The sequence below is a fragment of the Myotis nattereri genome (genome assembly GCF_964212035.1).
Source record: "Myotis nattereri genome assembly, chromosome: 6".
Taxonomy (NCBI): Eukaryota; Metazoa; Chordata; class Mammalia; order Chiroptera; family Vespertilionidae; genus Myotis; species Myotis nattereri.
In genome coordinates, this window is record NC_138081.1 from 29510660 (window position 1) to 29535629 (window position 24970).

The 24970-nt window shown below is 37.8% G+C and overlaps 1 protein-coding gene across 2 annotated transcripts in view; it reads left to right on the plus strand.

Moving 5' to 3' along the window:
• PHF3 (PHD finger protein 3) overlaps positions 1 to 24970 on the plus strand; it is a 97001-nt gene that overhangs the window by 65491 nt on the left and 6540 nt on the right. For both annotated transcript variants that reach the window (XM_081093643.1, XM_081093642.1), the window contains 9 exons: positions 4282 to 4591; positions 8158 to 8341; positions 10947 to 11094; positions 11177 to 11333; positions 12747 to 12863; positions 16645 to 16776; positions 18526 to 18661; positions 21196 to 21391; positions 21880 to 22027. In XM_081093643.1, coding sequence (XP_080949769.1) covers positions 4286 to 4591; positions 8158 to 8341; positions 10947 to 11094; positions 11177 to 11333; positions 12747 to 12863; positions 16645 to 16776; positions 18526 to 18661; positions 21196 to 21391; positions 21880 to 22027 — 1524 coding nt within the window. In that variant the 5' untranslated portion in view covers positions 4282 to 4285. The remainder of the gene's footprint in view (positions 1 to 4281; positions 4592 to 8157; positions 8342 to 10946; positions 11095 to 11176; positions 11334 to 12746; positions 12864 to 16644; positions 16777 to 18525; positions 18662 to 21195; positions 21392 to 21879; positions 22028 to 24970) is intronic.

Sequence of the window (24970 nt, forward strand, 5' to 3'; positions counted from 1 at the left end):
CCACACCTAAAGAAACAATTTCTGTATTGCAAACTAACCATGTTGTTTAAAAGCTTACATAATAGGGTTATGAATCCAAAACATTCTAGTTTTTGTTTTTACATAAGGCACGAGATTTTTTGTTTTTTCCTCCTAAACCAAATGATCATTGGGGAAATGGTGACTTACAAAGCCAGCACAGTTAGGGTAAAGAATGGTGAATTATAGACTTGAAGTCTTGGTTTCCTTCATGCACAGCAGTAGCTTGGTATACAGTAGAAAGGCACAGAACAAGAGTGCTGCTATTGAGGAATGAGAGATTTGGGATAACTTTTCAGGATACCATGTAAAGCATGAACCTCTTATGATTTTTGTATTTCCAATATTAAAACAGAACCCCTGGTGTATTTAGGGAGAGTTGGGCATGTAACTGTGTTTTACCTTTAATTTCTTCCTATTGGACCACAATTTTTTATTTTTATTATTTTATTTTTCTTAATTAAATCTTCATTGTTCAGGTTATTACAGTTATTCCACTTTTTTTCCCCCATAGCTCCCCTCCACCCAGTTCCCACCCCACCCTCTGCCCTTACCACCGCCCCCGCCCCCCACTGTCCTCATCCATAGGTGTATGATTTTTGTCCAGTCTTTTCCCGCATCCCCGCACCCCCCAAGAATAGTTCTATTCTAATCTTTCTATGCCCCTGGTTCTATTATAATCACCAGTTTATTCTGTTCATCAGATTATTTATTCACTTGATTTTTAGATTCACTTGTTGATAGATGTGTATTTGTTGTTCATAATTTGTACCTGTATCTTTTTCTTCTTCCTCTTCTTAAAGGATACCTTTCAGCATTTCATTTAATACTGGTTTGGTGTTGATGAACTCCTTGAGCTTTTTCTTATCTGTGAAGCTCTTTATCTGACCTTCAGTTCGGAATGATAGCTTTGCTGGGTAAAGTAATCTTGGTTGTAGGTTCTTGCTATTCATCACTTTGAATATTTCTTGCCACTCCTTCTGGCTTGCATAGGTTCTATTGAGAAATCAGCTGACAGTCGTATGGGTACTCCCTTGTAGGTAACTAACTGTTTTTCTCTTGCTGCTTTTAAGATTCTCTCTTTGTCTTTTGCTCTTGGCATTTTAATGATGATGTGTCTTGGTGTGGTCCTCTTTGGATTCCTTTTGTTTGGGGTTCTCTGCACTTCCTGGACTTGTAAGTCTATTTCTTTCACCAGGTAAGGGAAGTTTTCTGTCATTATTTCTTCAAATAGGTTTTCAATATCTTGCTCTCTCTCATCTTCTGGCACTCCTATAATTCGGATGTTGGTACGCTTGAAGCTGTCCCAGAGGCTCCTTACACTATCTTTGTATTTTTGGATTCTTTTTTCTTTTTGCTTTTCTGGTTGGGTGTTTTTTACTTCTTCGTATTTCAGATCTTTGACTTGATTCTTGCGATCCTCTAGTCTGCTGTTGGAATTCTGTATAATATTCTTTATTTTAGTCAGTGTATGCTTAATTTCTAGTTTGTCCTTTTTCACAACCTTGAGGGTCTCACTAGACCAGGGGTGGGCAAACTTTTTGACTCGAGGGCCACAATGGATTCTTAAACTGGACCGGAGGGCCGGAACAAAAGCATGGATGGAGTGTTTGTGTGAACTAATATAAATTCAAAGTAAACATCATTACATAAAAGCGTACGGTCTTCTTTTTTTTTTTTTTTTTTTTAAGTTTTATTCATTTCAAACGGGCCAGATCTGGCCCGCGGGCTGTAGTTTGCCCACAGCTGCACTAGACTTATTGAGGATCTCATTAAATTCATCGGCGGTCTCACTAGATTTCTTGAGTGTCTCACTAAGTTTATCGGCGGTTTCTAGAAAATTCTTGAAAAACCTTAAAAGTGTGGTTTTGAACTCTATATCCAGTAGTTTGCTTTCCTCCATTTCTGTCATTTGTGACCTGTTTCTTTGTCTCCGCATTCTGGCTGCTTCCCTGTCTTGATAGAGTGGCTTTCTGTGCTAGGTGTCCTCTAGGGCCCAGTGGCTCAGCCTCCCAATTACCTGAGGTGGACACTCTTGGTGCCCCCCTTGTGGGCTTTGTGCACAGCTTTGTAGTTAAGCCTTGATTGTTGTAGGTATCACTGGGAGGAATTGACCTCCAGGCCAACTGGCTGTGAGAATCAGCTGTCTGCAGTGGGAGAACTTCTGTGCTGGAGACACCCTTCTGGGGCAAGACTTGCTTCAGTGGGGCTTTGGTGCTCCCTGAGTCTGTCCCCTGAGTATGTCCCTTATGAATCTGAGGAGTTGTAATCTGGATGGTCTCACTCTGACCACTGGGTTCACTGGCTCTTGGATCTCTAAGAAGGTGCTAATTTAGCCTCTGCCTGAGGCTACCCAGCAGGAGCTCAGCTATGAAGGAATGCAAGCTGCTATGGGGCCTTGGGCCAGCTGCAGTTTGTTAGGTAATTTTCGGATTGCAAAGGGCCAAGCCTTTCATATGCAAAAGCCGGCGCACAGCTTGGGCGGGTCAGGTCCCAGGGGATCAACATGGCGGAGCAAGCAGCTATGGCTGCTCCTCAGTCCTGCCCTAAGAGGCCCCGCTTCTCAGTGTCCCGGTAATCGCTGCAAGCACCCCTGAGAGAAAGCCGCCTTCGAGTTCCGACCGATGCCAGGCAGTGTAGCCTCTCCCTATATGAGCCTTGGTCCCCAGAGTCTTGCCCGGAACTGGAGTTCAGAGCAGTTGGGAGCTTGAGACTCCCTCCTGATTGACAAAGACAACTACGTCCTCAGCTGCCAGCCCTTTCCGCGTGCGCCTCCGTACCTCTGCACTTTACTTCCACACCGCACCTCCTCTGAGTCTCGGTATGCTTTTCTCTTTCCCTCGAGTTGTAGAATTTCCACTCAGCAAGCCTTCCTGTGGTTCTGGATGATGTCTGTGTTAAGTTTTAGTTGTATTTTTGAAGTGGTTGTGCGAGGCAGCAATTTCCGGTGTTTATCTATGCCGCCATCTTGGTTTCCCTGGACCACAGTTTTTTAAAAGGAGTTTTGAAAAAAAATAAAACCTTTGACATGAGGTGCCACTATTATTACTACTAAAATCAATAAAAAGTCTTATTGTTAAAGAATAGACCCGAATTATTCTATCTTAATTTTCTGAACATAGCATGAGTTACTAACCTGAAAAATGAAAATGTTAAACATGATTGAGTTTTGTAGTTTTTCTAACAGGTTGTAAAATATGTAAATTATTTCTCCCTGAAATTGCTGATTTGCCATTTTAGAGTCATAAATCTCATGGCCCTGGACGTTTTCATGGGTTAGTGAAGTTATTTCTTTTTTTAGATATATTTTATTAATTTTTTCAGAGAGGAAGGGACAGGAATAGAGAGCTAGAAACATTGATGAGAGAGAAACATCAATCAGCTGCCTCCTGCACACCCCCAACTGGGGATGTGCCAGCAACCAAGTACATGCCCTTGACCAGAATCAAACCTGGGACCTTTCAGTCCACTGGTCGATGCTCTATCCACTGAGCCGAATTGGTTAGGGCGTGAAGTTATTTCTTAGATAAAATGCCGTAAAAGGAAAACTTTTATAAGGACATTGCTTAGAAATTTTTTTAAAAGTCATCCTCAATATTTTCACATTAACATATAGTATTGATCTTTATTTTGGAAAAAGTTTACTAGGTGAAGTGGTCAGAATTAAGGAAGTCCACACTCAAAAGTACTTAAAGATTTTTTAGCAAAATCAATGTCACACCCTGAAACACAGTATTTTAAGCTCAAGGAATAGTTATATAATTAAGATGGTTAATAAACAATTTGAGAGACTCCATTATATTAGTTTTTGAGTTGCATTTTTGTTTTCTGCTTTTGTCATTTAAAATTACTCATTGGATAAATTCTCTAATTTTATGTATGACAGATCTGTGTTAAATGTAACTTTGGTGGATTGTGATCACATCACAGATCTTTTTTTTTTTCTTCATATTACAGATCTTAACCACCCTTCTCAGTAGAGAAATTCTATAATTTCTTATTTTATAAAGTATACTGACGAGGGTCAGTTGCCCTTTATTTTAGTCTTATGGTTTTTTTTTTTGTTTTCAGTATTTTCTCATTCATACCAGAGGAGAAAAGTTTCATTTTCATTGAATATTCTTTTTGAAAACTTGCTCCATGTTGAACTGATAGAATGGGTTAAAGATAGAAAACATACAAAAAAAGTTAATTTTTGAAAATTTAGGCTTTTGACATTGATTTTAAAGAAAATGTATCAAAGTTTTTTTTTTCTTCTTCCAGGTTTATGGTTGGCTGTGGAAGATGTGATGACTGGTTTCACGGTGATTGTGTCGGGTTAAGTCTTTCTCAAGCACAGCAAATGGGAGAGGAAGACAAAGAATATGTGTGTGTGAAATGTTGTGCTGAAGAAGATAAAAAGACTGAAGAAACAGATCCAGATATTTTGGAAAACCAAGCTAAAGTTGAAGTCCATACTGAAGATAAAACAATGGACTATGAAAAGCTTGGATTATCAAAGCACACATCAACAAATGACAAAACCAAATGTACAGATGATACAGTGAAGCACAAGGTCAAAATTTTAAAACGGGTGAGCTTCTCGCTAATGTTTTCTGTTATCTTAATAAATTTGTGTAGGCTAATAATTAGAATTTGAAATTTCTCCTTAGGATTTATTGTTCTAGTGTACATTTTCAAACTTATCTACACTAATAGAAGAGAAATATGCAAATTGTGTCACTCCACTACACCCACCAGCCAATCAGAGTGACTATGCAAATTAACCCAACAAAGATGGAGATTAATTTGCATATGCAGGCACGGAGCAAAGACTGAAGGCTCCGGCCAGAGTGGAGACTGAAGACTGAAGAGGCTTGGCTTCTTTGCTGCGGCCGGACCGAAGGCCTGGGTTCCGGGTGGCGGAGGAAAACAGGTGCCAGCAGCCAAGGGAAGGAAGGCCTATTGCTCGAATCTTCGTGCAACGGGTTTCTAGTCCTATCCTATATAGTAAAAGGGTAATGTGCAAATAGACTGAATGGCAGAACAACCGAATAACCAAAGTGTAATATGCTAATGATATGCTAAGGCTGCTCACCTGTTCGCTATGATGTGCACTGACCACCAGGGGGCAGTCAACTGGTCGACTAGTCGCTATGACATGCACTGACCACTGGGGGACAGATGCTCTGACTGGTATGTTAGCTTGCTGCTGGGGTCCGGCCGATTGGGACTGAGTGAGATGGGCCGGAAAACCCTGGAGCCTTCCTGTGGTCCCTCCCCGGCCCGATAGTGTACTGGTTCCTCAGCCTGGTCTGCACCCTCTCGAAATCCAGGACCCCTCGGGGGATGTCTGAGAGCTGGTTTCAACCCATTCCCGCAGGCCATTCCCGTTGGGAGGGCGCCAGATGCAGGGCTCATGGCTGGCAAGCACTGCTGCAGCAGTGTGAGCCTTTCCTGATCGGGACTGATTGGGTGCAAGCCCGCGGCAGGCACAGTGGGGCTGGGATGAGCAGGGGTGGCAGGTAGAAGCTGCAGATGGCATTGGACTGCGGGTTTTGGCCCGATCCCTGCAGGCCACCCAGAGGGACCCCACCTGTGCAAAAATTTGTGCACTGGGCCCCTAGTTTTTCCATAAGAGTGGATGGATTTTTATGTAACATACAGATTTTATTTTTGCTATTTCTAATCTCTAGTTTGGTACTTGGATTTTCTGTGTAGGATGTGTGTGTGTGATCTTGTATTGTTAACTGTAAATTGTGCTTACTGATAAAATTTCTCTACAAAGCTTTTCAGCCCAGCTGGCATGGCTCAGTGGTTGAGCATCAACCTATGAACCAAGAGGTCATGGTTTCATTCCTCGTTGAGGCACATGCCCAGGTTTTGGGATCGATCCTTAATGTGGGGCATGCAGGAGGCAGCTGATCAAGGATTCTCTCTCATCATTCTCTCTCATATCTCTCTCCCTTTTTTTCTGAAATGAATAAAAAAATTTTAAAAAGTTTTTCGGTTCGTAAATGTCTATTAATCCTTAAACTATGTTTGGTATTATTATTTCCAAATGAAAGAGTTTTATTTTTCTCTGTAAGGAAAAGTAATCAATTTGTCTTACCTTTGTCCTAGTATTTGCTTGGAACCCTCACCTCATAATTTTTCTTTTAAAATGTGGACTCTTTAAAAAAGTTGTCAGTTTTCCCTCATTCTTATATTTTTAACTACCTTCTAAAAGTATTTTATAAATAGATATTTAAAGATATTTAGTCAATTACAGGAGCAATGTATAAATTTTCTTTGTCTGCCTTTTTACTGTTGTTTATTTTTCTAATTGATTCGTCGTTATTATAGATGGCGCTAGGGAGGAAACATAGTGGCAACGAACGTACATGGAGAGTTAAGTATCACCCAAAAAACAGTGAACATGAATTGTAGAGTTGGAAGGGATCTTGGAAATCATTTAGTCCTACCATTCAGATTTAAGAGCATGCGCGTATTTTCTCCAAAATCTCTATTACTTACAAATTCAGTTCTTTCAGACACTCCTTATATGACAAGTCTGGATTAAGTTCCAGTTTGCCAAATTCTTGTATCCACTGTTTTCTGTCTGCCAAGACTTTGGAATCAGATTATGTCCTTCTGATATATGCTGTTTCTTTATTGATCTGATTAGCACCAAAGAATTGATAATACTTTGAAAGCTCCATTGAGAAGAATTTATAACACACCTTTGGAAAACTTCTTTTATCATCAACTATTACTCATCACTTCTTGGGTACAATTTCTTGGCCATTTAGAAATATGGCTCATTGTTTTGTCATTTAGCTGAGTTGTCTCCATCTTGTCTAAAATGACATTTAAAAAAACATTAACATTGTAAATGGTTTGAGAAACCCCCCATTTCCAGAAAAAGACTTAGTCTGATTTTGTAAATGCATGTGCTATCCAAGTGATAACTGCTTCCTTTTTCATGAACCGTTGAATCTTATTTAGACTTGTCTGCTTTTAGTTTATGAAGTCTGCTCTTTAAAAATCACTTGTTACCCCTAGATTTTTATGTTAAACCATTTATTGAGTTTCTATTGTATGCCAAGCCTGATACCAGACTTTGGTTTATAGCCCTGATTGAAATATATTCCTGCTCTCAAGTAAGTCTATTTAGGGAAGTAGAAAGTAAATAAATAAAATTAGAAGATTCCTAGTCTGGAGAAAATCAGTTTTTGTATGTACTCTATGACTTTATGTCTATATACAGTGCTCTTCTCCATGTTTTTTATTTACTTTTTTAAATTTTATTTATTTCAGAGAAGGGAGAGGGAGGGAGAGAAAAAAATAAAAAAACTGATGAGAGAGAATCATCAATCGACTGCCTCCTTCATGCCTCGCACCCACACCAGGAACCAAGTCCACAAACTGGGGATATGCCCTGACCAGGAAGGAATTGAACCGTGACCTCCTGGTTCACAGGTTGACACTCAACCACTGAGCCATGCAGGCCGGGCTTCCCCGTCTTTTAAACACTAGTGTGATGTGACTGATTTCTCCCAGGGTTCCCAGAATGCCAGTTTCACCACCAGCTGTGGGTTATATTAGGATAAGAATAGCAGGTATCCTGAAGGTTTGTTCTACCTTATGGGAGTTAAAATTGCCACAATTAGTACACTGAGAACTTAACTGATACACTTACTATGGATGAATAGAACTTCATTTGTTTTAGAAAATAGTGAAAAATATAATACCTGTTTCTCTACAATTTTTCCCTCCATTTCCCATATCCACAGGCAACTAAGAGGACTATTTCTATCTTATATCTCTAATTTTCTTTCTAATATTGTTATTGGGAATGTGATCTCTATTTTTTAGTTCTCCTTTATATAAAAGAACTAAATAGTCTAGTATGTGTTCTGTAGAAAACATGCTTAACAAATGGATTTTGAATGAAAGGGTGATTCTCCTTTTTGCTAATTGAATTATTTTTTGTGCATCTTTAAAAATCCCTTTAAACAGTTACTGGGCCAAAGAATAGAAAATGTTTGATATTGTTATAGGTTGTAATACTAATAAAGTTTAATTTTTTCGTCTATATCTCTTGAGGCTTGAGTTAAAGATAGTGTAGAAATTTTAATTCTAGTAATTAAATACTTTTTTTTCTTCTTTTTTTTTCAGGAATCTGGTGAAGGTAAAAACTCATCAGACTGTAGAGATAGTGAAATGAAAAAATGGCAGCTAGCTCCTCTTCGAAAGATGGGACAACCAGTTTTACCTCGGAGATCCTCAGACGAAAAAAGTGAAAAAATACCAAAAGATTCCACAGCTGTTATTTGCACAGGGGAAAAAGCTTCAAAACCAGGTAGTGAGATTAATAGAAATTATTATATACTAATGTATTTATATTTTATTTCATATACTATCAGTTAAAATATTTAGGGAAATTAAAAATTTTTAACATTTTAATGTTTTGGTGATTAACCTTACTTGAAATTAAAAACCATTACTTTAAATTTTGGGGAAGTACTAATGAATTTAAGGTACAACTCCTTCCTTCATGGCACTTAAATACCAATGGGAGAAGACAGACAAGAAAATGGTATGCTATTTAACAGAATTTAGACACTATGAAGAAAAGGTAGAGTAATGGGATAGAGAATCACAGTATTTATCAGTGCATAGTAATTTAAAGTCCAAACTTAGATATATACAGGTAGAGTTCAATAATGAAGAGACAGAAGCACAGCCCTTGGCGAGCATCTACATTTAGAAGTTGGGAAGAAGAGGCAGTTGGCCTGAGTGAGATAAGAGTAGTAAGAGACCATGGTGGCCTGGAAGCAAGATGAAGTTTGATACAGGAAGAAATAATCAACCATGTCAAATGCTGTCTGGTCTGGACATTTAATAAGATGGACATAGATTAAGTATGTGGTTTAGTGAAATAGAGATTATTGGTAACCTTGATTAGAATGATTTTGGTGGAGCAGTGGGAACAGAAACCAATTGTAGTGGCTTATGGAAGAATGGAAAGTGAGGAACAAGATGATTACAGATAACTCTTTCAAGGAATTTTGCTGTTAAAGGGAACAGATAGTGTGCTAACTAGAAGTGGATATGGCATCTAGCACTTTTTATTTATTTTGAAAAAATCTTTATTATTGAGGAAGTATTACCTGTGTTACCTTTTTGTCCCATTGAACTCATAGCCTGCCCCAGGACTTTTTTTTTTTTAAGGAGATATAGACAGCATTAATGGCAATGATCCCATAGACAAACAGAATTTGGTGATATAGGAGAGATTATGTGATGGATGAAGTTTAAAAATCCATGAGATGAGGGGGTGGGATTCACATTGAAGTGTTAGGTTATAGAAAAGGAAGATGGTATATGATAGGGAGGACAGATACAGGTTGATTTAGTGATGGGAAGATGTGATAGCTGACACTTTTCTGTTTTCTTAGTAAAAATATGAAGTGAGAAAATCAAATGAGGTTGAAGGTGAGGAAAAGCGTTGTTGGTTTGAGAAGAGAGGAGAACACGAGTAAAATTGATGTTTTGAAAGTGGGAGAGGAAATTTTCTGAGAAAATTTAACAGGACTAAGGCAATAGATTGAGTTATCTACTTAAGATTTGTGGCTTATAAATTTAAAGTGAGACCTGTCCACACCAGAGCTTTTTTCCAGTTATCTTAAGCTGTTCGTAGGCTATTCGGTGTTGTGATTTTGCCAGTGCGGAGGTTTAAAGGAGAGAGAATAAAGGCATTAAGTATGCAAAGGAGTGGTAATAGTGTTGGACTGTTTAATCAAAGTTGGTTATGTGGGAGAGTGAGGGCATAGACCAGTGATGGCGAACCTTTTGAGCGCGGCGTGTCAGCATTTTGAAAAACCCTAACTTAACTCTGGTGCCGTGTCACATATAGAAATTTTTTGATATTTGCAACCATAGTAAAACAAAGACTTATATTTTTGATATTTATTTTACACATTTAAATGCCATTTAACAAAGAAAAGTCAACCAAAAAAAATGAGTTCGCGTGTCACGTCTGACATGTGTGTCATAGGTTCGCCATCACTGGCATAGACGATAAAAAGGATAGGTTTAAGAATGAGGAAGGAGATTTTAGAATAAGTTGGTGTGATAGGAGGTCAGAGTAGTGGAATGTTCGACATTTTTTGGAGATGCACAGGAATTAGTAATGGTGGATTGGAAAATCATTTGAAAAGCTTAACATTCAAATTACAATATCAATCAACTACGTTTGTTTGTTTTTTAAATATATTTTATTGATTTTTTTACAGAGAGGAAGGGAGAGAGAGAGTCAGAAACATCAATGAGAGAGAAACATCGATCAGCGGCCTCCTGCACACCCTGCACTGGGGATGTGCCTGCAACCAAGGTACATGCCCTTGACCGGAATCGAACCTGGGACCTTTCAGTCCACAGGCCGACGCTCTATCCACTGAGCCAAACCAGTTAGGGCCAAGTACGTTTGTTTTAAAACCAGAGGAGATTCATGAATTTTGTGGTAGTAGTAAGATCATTACATTATTTGCTCTCTTAATAAGTTCAGGCCACATTTTCTAAATAGTTTTTTAAAAGTTAATGCATATATGTGAAAAGAAACTAGCTTTAAAAGCCATTATTTAAAATGGAAAAGAGGCTGTATCATTTTTTAGCTTTAGTTATTTAATTTCTAATTAAAATTTTTTTAAACTTGAGGTATAACTGGCACAGCGTTATTAGCGTTAGCTATACAGCATAATGATATAATATTTCTGTATATTATGAAATGATCACCACATCTGTCACCATATATAGATTTAGAATGTCAAGAATATTTCAATATGGAGTAGTTAGAAATAGTCATTTTTAATCAGTCAGTTTTGTTTATAAATTTACGTCTGTATTAAAAAGAAAAATATGTTTTTAGAAACAATGTAATGTGTTTTTATATTTATTTAAATTAGGTGCTCACGAGAAGCAAGAGGTAAAAAAGAAGAAGATTGAAAAAGGAGCGCCTAATGTGCATCCTCCTGCTGCCCCTGCTGCCAAGCCCTCTGCAGATCAGATCCGACAGAGTGTCAGACACTCTCTCAAAGACATTCTGATGAAAAGGTAATACACATTACTGTTGTGGAAGATTGAATAATATGTGCTTCTTGTATTTGAAAAATAATTAAATTGTTCTAATTTTAAGACTTACAGATTCAAATTTGAAGGTACCAGAGGAAAAGGCAGCAAAAGTTGCCACAAAAATTGAAAAAGAGCTTTTCTCTTTTTTTCGGGACACAGATGCTAAATATAAGAACAAATATAGGAGTTTGATGTTCAACCTGAAAGATCCTAAAAACAATGTAAGTGTGTTTTGTTCATGTTCATAGATACTTACGCTTCTTACTTTACTGAATGCATAAGGATTTAAGATTGTAATACAGTAGATCTATAATTTATTGGAGTGAGACCATGGAATTTTAATAGTCTTTTGCTTCTGGATTGAATTCTGCTTAGTGGTGACTAGTACTATAGAATGAGTCTATTAAAATATAAAATACTAAATCTGTCTTAACTGATTTATGTGAATTTTCTTTGCTTTATGTTCCTTGTTCAGTCCAATTTGTTAAAAAGAATTCGTATGTATTCTTCAAAAATGATTAAGCTAAAATTGACAATACTATTTAATACTTCTGATTTAAATCAGAAAATAACTGCATTCCTTAAAATAAATTGCATTTAGATAAAAAAACAAAACTATTTTAAGACATTTTTATTACATTAAATATGACTTTAGTTCTAAGTATCTTTTATCAGTGGAGTAAACATTCACAATGAAAACTTAACTTTCTTGGGATTTCTTGTTTGTGATTTAGTATCTAAAAGTGTGTGTGTGTGTAGATGCAAATGCCTTGCATATTTGGTTAAATTTGACAAAGCTTTCACATAAGTGATAGCAGTTTGTCAGTTTGCATACCTATATTTGCTATAGTATGTAGTTTAAGTATTTTCTTGAAATATTCTAACAGCTACTTAAGAGAATTCTACAGTGTAGAATCTTTACTTTATGGTGCAGTGGTTGGCAAACTGCGGCTCGCGAGCCACATGCGGCTCTTTGGCCCCTTGAGTGTGGCTCTTCCACAAAATACCGACTTCTGTGCATGGGCCACGAAGTTTCAATCGCACTGTACATGCACGCCCGCACGTGGTATTTGTGGAAGAGCCACACTCAAGGGGCCAAACAGCCGCATGTGACTCACGAGCCGCAGTTTGCCGACCACTGGCTAGGGGATCTATTACTTTCTGAATTGTATAATCTGGAAGTTTTTCTTCAATAAGAAATTAGTTCCTTTAGGTTTCTTTTTTTCAGTTGATTCTTCCCTCTGGAATTCCTACAGGCCTGCTAAGATTTAAACATATGCAATCTTAAAAATATGAAAGACATCATATTTAGTAAAGCTCTTTTATGTAGTACTTTGTTATAACAGGGTGTCCTTGGGAAGACATAATACAGCTTTGGGATAGATGTTGTAATGTTTCCAGTGTATGTGCTTCTGCATCATGTGTTGCTTTTTATGAGATGTGTATTTTGCTGCCTTCGATAAGTTCCTAGGCTACAAGGTTGTCTTTTAATCTTACAGTAGGCAATATGTAAATTATAAAACATTTATAAATCAGTTTTCAAAATTGCATCTTATTTATTACAAGTTTCTGGGTAGCCGCTTTTTTTCTCCTGAAAATGTTTTTCTCCCCTTCCCATTTTAAAATACTTCCAGATATTATTTAAAAAAGTACTGAAAGGAGAAGTAACCCCTGATCATCTTATAAGAATGAGTCCAGAAGAACTAGCTTCCAAAGAGTTAGCTGCTTGGAGACGAAGAGAAAACAGACATGTAAGATTACTTATGAATATGTGTTTGACTATATTAAAGTCTATATTTTTTAAGCCTTCTAGTTGTTTAGCCTTGTTCTTAAATGCTATCTTTCATTTTTCTTGATCTCTGCTGTTTTTTTTCATTTTCTCAAGTTTTCAGGTTACATAAATACTTTGTGTTTTGTTATATAATTTGTAAAGCAGAAGGTGGGGAAATAGGTGCACCTTAATCACATCTTGACTTTTCAGAAGCCCAGTTTGAAAGTATTATGAGTATTAGTAATTTGGAGAGCCAGATTTAATTCAGAATGAAAATTTTGTAGGTTTATAATCCCCATTTGAAGTTTCAAATGCCGAAAGATCTGAAAAGTGTTTTTTCCTATAACAAATTTACTGATAAAACTGACCTGAATTGCCATGTCTTAATGTATTCACAGAAATGTTGTGTATTTAATTAAGTAGCACTAACTGGAATGTTATGTAACATATACAATATGTGCACCATATTGCATTTTTAAAACTAAAAAATTCTCAAAGTCACTGATGCTAAGAGTTTTTAGTTGAAGGTTGTGAACTTGAAATACCTTTAAAGATTTAAGTGAGTATGTATGTGACTTGAGGTATGAGGTAACCCATCATCCACTATTTTATTACAATGGCCTCAGAACATTAGCCCTTTATTCTAGAAAATACTGGTTACTTATACTTCATGTTAACTCTACATAATTTACCTGATTCTTCATAATATTTATCTGCATCTTAGGTATTAAGTTTACAAGTAGATCTTCTGCCAAATCTAGTTTGAAGTACCAAAGGCCTTGATTTCATATATTATACTTTTTCACATATTTTTTAAAATTAAATCTTTATTGTTCAGATTATTACAGTTGTTCCTCTTTTTTCCCCCCATAGCTCCCCTCTACCGGTTGCCACCCCACCCTCTGCCCTTACCACCCCTGCACTGTCCTCATCCATAGGTGTACGATTTTTGTCCAGTCTCTTCCCGCATCCCCACACCTCTTCCCCTCCCCCCAGAATAGTCAGTTCACTCCCTTTCTATGCCCCTGATTCTATTATAATCACCAGTTTATTTTGTTCATCAGATTGTTTTGATTCACTTGATTTTTAGATTCACTTGTTGATAGATGTGTATTTGTTGTTCATAATTTGTATCTTTACCTTCTTCTTCTTCTTCCTCTTCTTAAAGGATACCTTTCAGCATTTCATTTAATACCGGTGTGGTGTTGATGAACTCCTTGAGCTTTTTCTTATCTGTGAAGCTCTTTATCTGACCTTCAATTCGGAATGATTGCTTTGCTGGGTAAAGTAATCTTGGTTGTAGGTTCTTGCTATTCATCACTTTGAATATTTCTTGCCACTCCTTCTGGCCTGCATAGGTTCTATTGAGAAATCAGCTGACAGTCGTATGGGTACTCCCTTGTAGGTAACTAACTGTTTTTCTCTTGCTGCTTTTAAGATTCTCTCTTTGTCTTTTGCTCTTGGCATTTTAATGATGATGTGTCTTGGTGTGGTCCTCTTTGGATTCCTTTTGTTTGGGGTTCTCTGCACTTCCTGGACTTGTAAGTCTATTTCTTTCACCAGGTAGGGGAAGTTTTCTGTCATTATTTCTTCAAATAGGTTTTCAATATCTTGCTCTCTCTCATCTTCTGGCACCCCTATAATTCGGATGTTGGTACGCTTGAAGCTGTCCCAGAGGCTCCTTACACTATCTTTGTATTTTTGGATTCTTTTTTCTTTTTGTTTTTCCTGTTGGGTGTTTTTTGCTTCTTTGTATTTCAGATCTTTGACTTGATTCTTGTGATCCTCTAGTCTGCTGTTGGAAGTCTGTATAATATTCTTTATTTCAGTCAGTGTATGGTTAATTTCTAGTTGGTCCTTTTTCAAATCCTCAAGGGTCTCACTAGATTTATCGAGGATCTCACTAAATTTATCGGCGGTTTCTAGAAAATTCTTGAAAAACCTTAAAAGTGTGGTTTTGAACTCTATATCCAGTCGTTTGCTTTCCTCCATTTCTGTCATTTGTGACCTGTTTCTTTGTCTCCGCATTCTGGCTGCTTCCCCGTGTTGATAGAGTGGCTTTCTGTGCTAGGTGTCCTATAGGCCCCAGTGGCTCAGCCTCCCCAATTACCTGAGGAGGACACTCTTGGTGTACCCCCTTGTGGTCTTTGTGCACAGTCTTGTTGTAGTTAAGCCTTGATTGTTGTAGGTATCACTGGGAGGAATTGACCTTCAGGCCAATTGGCTGTGAGAATCAGCTGTCTGCCGTGGGAGAACTTCTGTGCTGGAGACACCCTTCTGGGGCAAGACTTGCTTCAGTGGGGCTTTGGTGCTCACTGAGTCTGTCCCGAGTGTGTCTCTTATGGATCTGAGGAGTTGTAATCTGGATGGTCCCACTCTGACCACTGGGTCCACTGGCTCTTCGATCTTTAAAGAGGTGCTAATTTAGCCTCTGTCTGAGGCTACCCAGCAGGAGCTATGGAGAGATCTGTAGGTTCCTCTTCCTTGTTTGGGTTTTGGAGGTGCCCAGATGAGGCCCAGCTGTGAAGCAATGAAGCTGCTGTGGGGCCTTGGGCCTTCTTTTGGATGTTCTGGGTCTCTCTGATCCAGCTGCAGTTTGTTAGGTAATTTTAGATCTCAAAGGGCCAAACCATTCATATGCAAAAGCCTCTGCGCATAGCTTGGGTGGGGCAGGGTCTCAGGGAATCAGTAGGGGGGTGGAGCAAACAGCTATGGCTGATCCTCAGTCCTGCCCTAAGTGGCCCCAGGTCTCAGTGTCCCACAGTAATTGCTACAAGCTCTCCTCTGAGAGAAAGCTGCCCTCGAGTTCCGCCCGATGACAGACAGTCCAGTTTCTCCCTGTATGAGTCTGGGACCCCAGAGACTCTCCCAGAACTGGAGTTCAGAGCTGTTGGGAGCTCGAGACTCCCTCCCGATCGAAAAAGACAACCACATCCTCAGTTGCCATCCCTTTCCGTGTGTGCCTCCGTACCTCTGCACTTTACTTCTGCAGCTCCTCTGAATCTCAGTGTGCTTTTCTCTTTCCTTCTAATTGTAGAATTTCCACTCAGCCAGCCTTCCTGTGGTTCTGGATGATGTCCGTTTTGTCTTTTCGTTGTATTTTTGAAGTGGTTGTGCGAGGCAGCAATTTCTCGTGTTTACCTATGCCGTCATCTTGGTTCCTATGTGCTTTTTCACATATTTCTTTACTTTCAGACTGTGTAATTTCTCCTGTTATTTTACTTAAAAAAAATCTTTTTTTAATCTAGTGAGAGAGAGAGGAAGGGAGAGGGAGAGACACACACACACATCAATAAGAGAGAACCATCAGCTGGCTGCCTCCTGCATGCCCCCTCCTGGGGATCAAACTCCTAACCTGGGCACATGCCCTTACCAGGAATTGAACCGGCAACCTCTTGGTGCATGGTACAACACTCAACCAAAGGAGCCACGCCAGCCAGGGCTGTTTTATTTTTTATTTTTTGAAAATAGTATCTCCTCTTCTTATTCTCCATATCCCAAATATGCACATGCCATTCTTCTTTGAAACTGGGGCTGTAAGTATCATCTGCAGTAAAGACCTGCTTGTTTATCTTTAGGCCTTGTACCTGATTTCTTTCTTTAAATGATGATCTGTATTAAACTAAGGTGAGGTAAATAACTGGACCCATCTTTACCTTCCTTAACCTCTTGCATTCTCATCTACCTTTTAAGTTCTTGCTACACGTTCTTTATTATGTTTTATTGCTGAGCTTTATTTTTTTTAAAATATTTTCTGTTAGACCATAGAGATGATTGAGAAAGAGCAGAGAGAAGTGGAAAGACGACCAATCACAAAAATAACTCATAAGGGTGAAATAGAAATTGAGAGTGATGCTCCAATGAAAGAACAGGAAGCAGCCATGGAGATTCAGGTAAAAATAATAAAAATGTTGTGTTTTATAGTGCTCAAAGCATACAGATTCAGAAAAGGTTTCTTTGCCTAATGTTTTTAAAGTAGAAAGAAGAGTCTTAAAAAAAATGTATATATTTTAAAGTAGCCTATTTTTTTTTTGGTTTAAAGGATTTCTGGGAGTGTTTAAAGTATTGTTTCTCTGTATGTAGTGGATAGACTATCTGTATTATGGGCAGCTATTAAGCAGTTGTTAAAATGTATATTCCTGGGGTCTTCATGACGTAGTGAATTCCTTAGTAGGCCTTGACATGTGTAAGTGCTTCTTAGGCAGACTGTAGTTTGAGAGCTGGTGAAACTTTTTTTTTTTCTTTTTTCTTTTTTTTTTAAATAAGAAGTGAAACTTCTTATTTATAAACTAGAGGCCCGGTGCACAAAAATTTGTGCACTCGGGATGGGGGTCCCTTAGCCCGGCCTGTGCCCTCTCGCAGTCTGGGACCCCTCGGGGGTGACCACCTGCTGGCTTAGGCCTGCTCCCCGGGGCATTGGGCCTAAGATGGCAGTCAGACATCCCTCTGGCAGCCCGGCAGCCCTCGGGGGATGTCCACTTGCCAGCGGAGAGCAGCCCTAAGCTGCAGTCAGACATCCTTAGCCCTGCTGAGGCAGGAGAGGGTCCCACCACCACCACTGTACTGGCAGCCATCAGCCTGGTTTGTGGCTGAGCAGAGCTTCCCCATGTGGGAGCTACTGACCACCAGAGGGCAGCTCCTGCGTCGAGCGTCTGCCCCCTGGTGGTCAGTGTGTATCATAGTGACCAGTCATTCCCAGTCTTTCTGCTGTTAGGGTCAGTTTGCATATTACCCTTTTACTATATAGGATAGAGGCCTAGTGCACGTGTGGGGGCTGGCTGGTTTGCCTTGAAGGGTGTCCCAGATCAGGGTGGGGGTCCCACTTGGGTGCCTGGCCAGCCTGGGTGAGGGGCTGATGGCTGTTTGCAGCTGGTCACACCCCCTTTAGGGTGGGGGTCTCCACTGGGGTGCCTGGCCAGCCTGGATGAGGGGCTGATGGCTGTTTTCAGGCTGGCCACACCCCCTTTAGGGTAGGGGTCCCCATTGGGGTGCTTGGCCAGCCTGGGTGAGGGGCTGAGGGCCGTTTTCAGGCTGGCCCGGACTGAAGCTCCCAGCCTCTCCTTTTTTTCTTTTTTTTTTCTGGGATTTATTTACCTTCTATAATTGAGACATTGTTGCCGTCACTGGTGCTCCCAGCTCTGAGGCCTCAGCCACTGAAAGCAGTTATCTGGGGTTTGTTTAGCTATAATTGAAACATTGTTGCTTTTGGGCTCAGAGCCGGGCCAAGGCAGGCGGGGAACCTTGGCTTCCTCCATCACTGGAGCAAGCAAGCTTCATGTTCGCTTCAGCTGTGTGGCTGCTGGCCGCCATCTTTGTTGGCAGTTAATTTGCATATCACCCTGATTAGCCAATGGGAAGTGTAGCGGAGGTATGGTTAATTACCTTTTTTGTCTTTTATTAGATAGGAGGATATTAGAAAATAATATGAAATCTTATTAGACATCTTGAAGAAAGGAATGTTTAAGTTTTGCTCTGTTTTAAGTCAATTAATATCTAAACATTTGTTATTTAACAAAGTAGTTAAAAACAACCTGTAAATGGAACAGTTTCATTTTAGAAAAATGCCAGTATGAAATAAAAGTTGATGTTAATTGAGGCCAAACTTTATCTGTTAAAACTAATTTTGCTCTAACTTTTGTTAGGAACCTGCAGGTAACAAGTCTTTGGAAAAGACTGAAGGATCTGAAAAACAAAAGGAGGAGATTGACTCTATGTCTAAAGATACCACAAGTCAACACAGACAACATCTTTTTGATCTTAACTGCAAAATTTGCATTGGTAAATGGAAATTTTTCTTCCTAAAATGTTGCTTTCACTTGGAAAGGGGGTTACTTGTATTTATAATTTAAGTAGATTTTTGTTTTCCCAGTATTGGTGGTGGAACACCTACCTACTCCCTTTGAGCAATAGCACATTTTTTGTTTGTGACTTCAGGCTTGGCATGTAATTTTATACTATTGTGTACTTTACTATTTAAAATCAGTTGTATTATATAATATCTGAATTTATCAACCCATTGTCAAATGACTAAAATTTAACCATTACAATAGACTTCAGAAATTGAGAGCAGTCGTGATGGTACTGTCATTTAGTAAGTGAAGGAGTGAAATAATATTCATAACGTATTATATGTAATGAAACTTCAGAAATTACCTTTTTCTCTAGTATTTTTGTTGTTGTTGCTAATCCTCATCCGAGGATATGTGTCCATTTGAATTTTTTTTTAAGAGAGAATGGAAGGGGAGAGGAGAGCCAGAGAAATATCGATGTGAGAGAGACACATTCATTGGTTTGCCTCCTGCATGTGCCCTGCTGGGGATTGAGCTTGTGACAGACACTGCAGTTCTGAGACTGACACTCTGTCCACTGAGTCAAATGGGCTATGGCTTCTCTAATATTTGTATTTTTGGTCATTCATTTAATAAATCCTTGCCAGGCACTTTGCTGGAAGAAGGGAATATAGTAGTAGTGAAACAGATGTTATCCAGGCTTTAAGAGAAACTGTAGTCTAATGGAAAAGACAGACAGGTGATGATTTGAGTTACAGAAGTACAGTTGTTATCAATGTATTTGGGTAGCAGAAAGACCTGGCCTAGATTGCATTGTTAGGGGAGGTTTGGCTGAGAAATTAACATTTACACTGAGACATGAAGGTTGAGAACTATGCCTGCAAAGAGAGGAATAGACCATTCTACTGGGAATGGCATGAGCTTGACTTGAATTCAAGAAAGAGAAAGGCACATGATTTGTTTTAAGAGATATTTAGAAATCAGATTTCATAGTATCTTATAGCCGTTGCTTTTCAAACTGCAGACTGTAACTTAATAGTAGAAATAAAATCCAGTGACTAGAATTTCAAGGAAAAGCAGTTATTTATATATAACAAAAAATACAGACATACATACACGCATATCTATAAAGGATAAGCACATGTACATATACCCCTGTAGTAAGAGATCATGCTGTAAAAAGAGATCATAATAAAAAATGCTGAAAAATCTACTTTTGTAGGCCACATTAAAGATTTTATTTTTTTACCTAAGAGCAGTGGATAGTGACTTAATGGTTTTAGAAGGGAAATGACTTGATAAGATTGGAATTTTATGAAGATATATCTGACTTTGCCTGGAGATTACAGTGGAAGAAGTTAACAGAAAGGAGAAAGAATAGATGAGTCCAAGTGGGAGATGGTGGTATTTTAATTAAAGTAGTAGCATTGGAGATGGAAATAAGTAGGGGTTTTGAGAAAATACCCAAGTTAGTAATATTAACACGTTAGAGATTGACTGGAGTTAGGGCCTAAGAAATGGTCATGTGTTAAGGAAGATTTTACATTTATATTCAGTTTATTCATTAAGGTAAAGGATCAAGAGTTTTTTTTAAACTCGAGAGATAATAGTTCTCAATGTTTATATTTTTACAGTAGTATACTAAAGGAATAATACTTTGTTCAGAACATGAAAAATTCTTTTAAGTTAGTTGATTGTTGCTCTCCATCATTATACTAGAGACTAGATGAAATGTATTATAAGTTATGTAATTTCCTATAATAAAAATATCTTACCAGAATTGTACAGTCTCTGTACAGTGGTAAAGACTCAAGGGCAGAGTGTTTTTTTACACACTGTTACCCCTAAAGAAAGCTATCCACGATGTTTACTAGTATTTAAATATACCCAGTTCATTTATCTGGGAAAAATCTTAATAAAAATACTTTAAGTTATTTCTATTACTTTTAAATATTTTTATGGCAATTGTTTGGTAATGGTAGCACACAAAACATTGGTTAATGCTACTAGGCGTATTTTCTGAACGTTTTAGTGATTTTTTTTTTTCTTTTTGATGTAATAGCATTGTCATTTTCTAAACTTTACTAATATTTTTCATGTTTAGTAATGAAGTCGCACTGCACTATGCATGTGTTACATGAACTACTCATGTACCACAAAGTAGGCTATGGATTTGTTTTACTTAGTTTAGTTCTTAAGATACTTCTGAAAATTGTTGGAATTTGTTGTCATTTAGTTTAAAAAATTTGCTAGGGTATCATGAAACCTATTTTAGGTTCCAGTTATATTTCCATTTCAGCTTGTCTGAGCTGCTTAACATCCTTTTTTATCTAATTTTTCACATTAATCAGAGAGGTATAATATATCAGTATGAGAAATTATATGATTAAAATTTACTCCAGGAAATGTATGGTCATGCAACAATTCAGTCAGAGAAACCGAATAACTTTAGGAGTAAAAATGAATAAAGTTACACAAATTTCAGTTCACAAATATAGCTTATTTTGGTGTTTCTGGCTTTAGGTCGAATGGCACCACCTGTGGATGATCTTTCTCCAAAAAAGGTGAAAGTTGTTGTTGGAGTATCTCGTAAACATTCAGACAATGAAGCAGAAAGTATAGCAGATGCATTGTCTTCAACCTCAAATATTTTGACTTCTGAATTCTTTGAGGAAGAGAAACAAGAGTCTCCAAAGTCAACATTCTCTCCTGCTCCACGGTAATTTTTTCTTAATATAACCTATAACGATTATTATAAATACTTGCCAACTTACACATGGAGGTCTTCAATAACAGAAAAATGATATATTTTTTAGGAACCGTTGAGAAAGTAATTGTATCTCCCTATGCTCTAAATTAATTGAGATAAAAGAACAACACTGGGAAAGTTAATTTAGAGATTTGAATATGTGAGGACTTGACTATAAAACTGCCTTTAATTATGTTCATACCAAAAGGCAGGAGAAAGGTCATTAAAGGAAAATTGTTGGCACTTCTAAGCCAACTAAGAAGGATGACATTGTAAAGCATGACCATGTAAATATGAGTATAATTTTATAAAGTGAAAATATATTTTAATTAATAGCCTTTACATATTCTAGCCTTTTTGACATGTAAAAATAGAGAAATAATTGATGACGGTGTAGAAAATACATTTATTCATGAACATATCTGTAGGCTGAAAACTTTTTAATGTCATCTTTTTAGTCCAGAGATGCCTGGAACTGTTGAAGTTGAGTCTACATTCTTGGCTCGATTGAACTTCATCTGGAAAGGTTTTATCAACATGCCTTCTGTTGCAAAATTTGTTACCAAAGCCTACCCAGTGTCTGGTTCCCCTGAGTACTTGACAGAGGTAACTGAACTTTTCTGCCTTTCTTGACATACGTGTTTCTGAAAGCAGTAGCAAGGAAACAACGTAATAAATATCATAAAAATGTTAAATAAAAATACTTCATTTTTATTCAGAATAAAAATATTTATTGACATTGATTGACCCTTCAATTAATGGAATTATGAGTTCCCAAATAGAGTTTTAGAACTATAGAAAACTGCTCTGAAAGTGTTAGATCCACATGTTAGAATCTGCATGGATATTTAAGATTTTGTTAAGTACAATTTTTGTTTAAAAATTATAGCTTTCAGGAAGATTTTTCATTGTTAACAAGCCTTCTAATTTTCCTACTGCTTGCTTTCTCAACTCATGACTACAGTTCTTACCTATTGCTGTCAGTGAGATATAGACTGTAGTTGAAACTCGAGAGCTCGTTGACACTCCCATGAGACCAATGATCGTAGTTGGCTGTAGTGGTATCCTTGGCTGGTTTTTAATTTTATTATTATTTTTTGGGATGTGGTAGAAAGCTTTATTTGCGTGAAATTATAACCCTTGGTTTTCAAAGTCCCATTTCCTTTACACCAGTCCTGGAAAAGGTGCAGCTGGGGCTTTAGTAGAGCTAAAAGCAAAGCCAGTGTCCCGAGTTTCCATTCCATGGCGAAGCTGGGTCCAGTATAGCATCAGACTAATTCCAGTCCATCAGTCCGTTGTTTATGGGAGCTTGAGAGCCCTGAAAGCCGGGAGTCATGCTTGAGCAGCAAGAGAGAAGGGGTCCAAGAGCTTAGCTGGTTTTTTATCTGAGGGAATAGGGACTATGATGCAATATTTATGGAAAATAAACAGCTGTAGTATTATATATAGTATAATAAATGAGAAAGTATAATTTTTAAACACTGAAGCTTGCTTTTTTCATGTTTATGCAGAAGGAAAATATATCAATGCTCCTATACTGTATATTTTTCTATTAATCATGTTCATATCTGACATTAACCTTTTCCATTCTCAGTCCACTGATCATAAAGGCAAAAGTTAAAAAGAAATTTAATTTCTTCAGTAATTCAGGAAGCCTAAACATATATATGCTTGTAAAAAACGTTTTGATTTCAGAGAGGAGAAGGGAGAGGGAGAGATAGAAACATCAATGATAGAGAATCATCAGTTGGTTGCCTCCTGCACCTCCCTTCTATTGGGATTCAAACCCACAACCTTGGCATGTGCCCTGACTGGGAATCCAACCGAGACCTCCTGGGTAACGGATCGACGCCCAACCACTGAGCCACTCTGGCTGGGCGCTTTTTCTTTTTTTGGGGGGGCGGGGGGGTTCTTTCTCTCACCCATGGATGTGCTTTGTCTTAATTTTAGAGAGAGGATGGGAAGGAGAAACATAAATATGAGAGATAAACAATTGGTTGCCTCCCATACGTGCCCCAACTGGGTATTGAACTGCAACCTAGTTATGTGCCCTGATCAGAAATCGAACCCAAAGCCTTCTGGTTATGTGGGACAATGTTCCAACCAACTGAGCCATACCCTGTCAGGGCTATGTTTATTCTTTTTAAGACTATCATAAATTTTTCTTTGTATTAGGCTGTAGTTTAACTCAGTGTAATGTTGATTATCTGATATTGATCAGTTTGTTTAGGGGTTGTGTTTTTAATGAGTAATTATTATTTTTATGTATGGTTTGTCACTTTTATAAGAGAAAGATTAAGTAGACCCATAATGCTCTTCTTTTTGAACATATCTATTTATAAACTTAGTTTTTGATCAATCCAATGTGAAGATCCCTCTTCCTTTAAATGGAGAATTAAGTCCTGAACTATGGGCCCCTTTAGATTTTAAACAAAACTATTATTCTATTTTCTGAGCCATTTTCTTTTTTAAAATTTTTATTTATTGATTTAGAGCAGCGGTTCTCAACCTGTGGGTCGCGACTCCTTTGGGGGTCGAACGACCCTTTCACAGGGGTCGCCTAAGACCATCAGAAAACACATATATAATTACATATTGTTTTTGTGATTAATCACTATGCTTTAATTATGTTCAATTTGTAACAATGAAAATACATCCTGCATATCAGATATTTACATTACGATTCATAACAGTAGTAAAATTATAGTTATGAAGTAGCAACGAAAATAATTTTATGGTTGGGCGTCACCACAACATGAGGAACTATATTAAAGGGTCGCGGCATTAGGAAGGTTGAGAACCACTGATTTAGAGAGAGAGAGAAACATCAGTTTGTTCCACTTATTTATACATTCATTGGTCGATTTTTGTATGTGCTCTGAACGGGGATCAAACTCTCAAACTTGGTATATCAGGATGATGCTCTAACCAACTAAGCTACTGGGCCAGGGTGATGAGCCATTTTCTATGTGATTGCTTTCTAGAACTCCACTTCTGCTTTCTGCATATTTTTAGTTTGGTTGGGACAACAACCCCAAATAAAATATTTAAAGCAATTAATAATTTAATCTTAATTGAATTTAATATCAATTATAATTTTTGATTTTTGAGTCCATGGAAAAAATAGTATTCTGATTAAAGTTTTAAATATTCTTAATTGCAGTTCTTAATTGATTTTATTTGTAATTGTTTTCAGAAAAATTGTGCCTTTAATAAAAGTGAACCTTATGTTATTAGTGATATTCTTTTCTGTGCAAAAATGTATACTATAAAGGCATACCCCTGACCACTACCACCAAATAAGCGGGCAGATGTATGTGAGGGAAAAAAAAACAGTCTCCCCTAATATTCTGAAATATTCTGCATTTTTCCTGGATTGTCAGTGTTTTCCACTATTTCTCTTTCCTTCTGAAAATGAACATGACCTCAGATTGTTTAACTGTATTTTGGGCATCCACCTAATTCATTTGGAACTGACAGTTGAGGTAAAGTCTAATTACTGTCTGCATTCTTGTTCTCTGATGATGCAGTTTCACAATCTTTTTATTT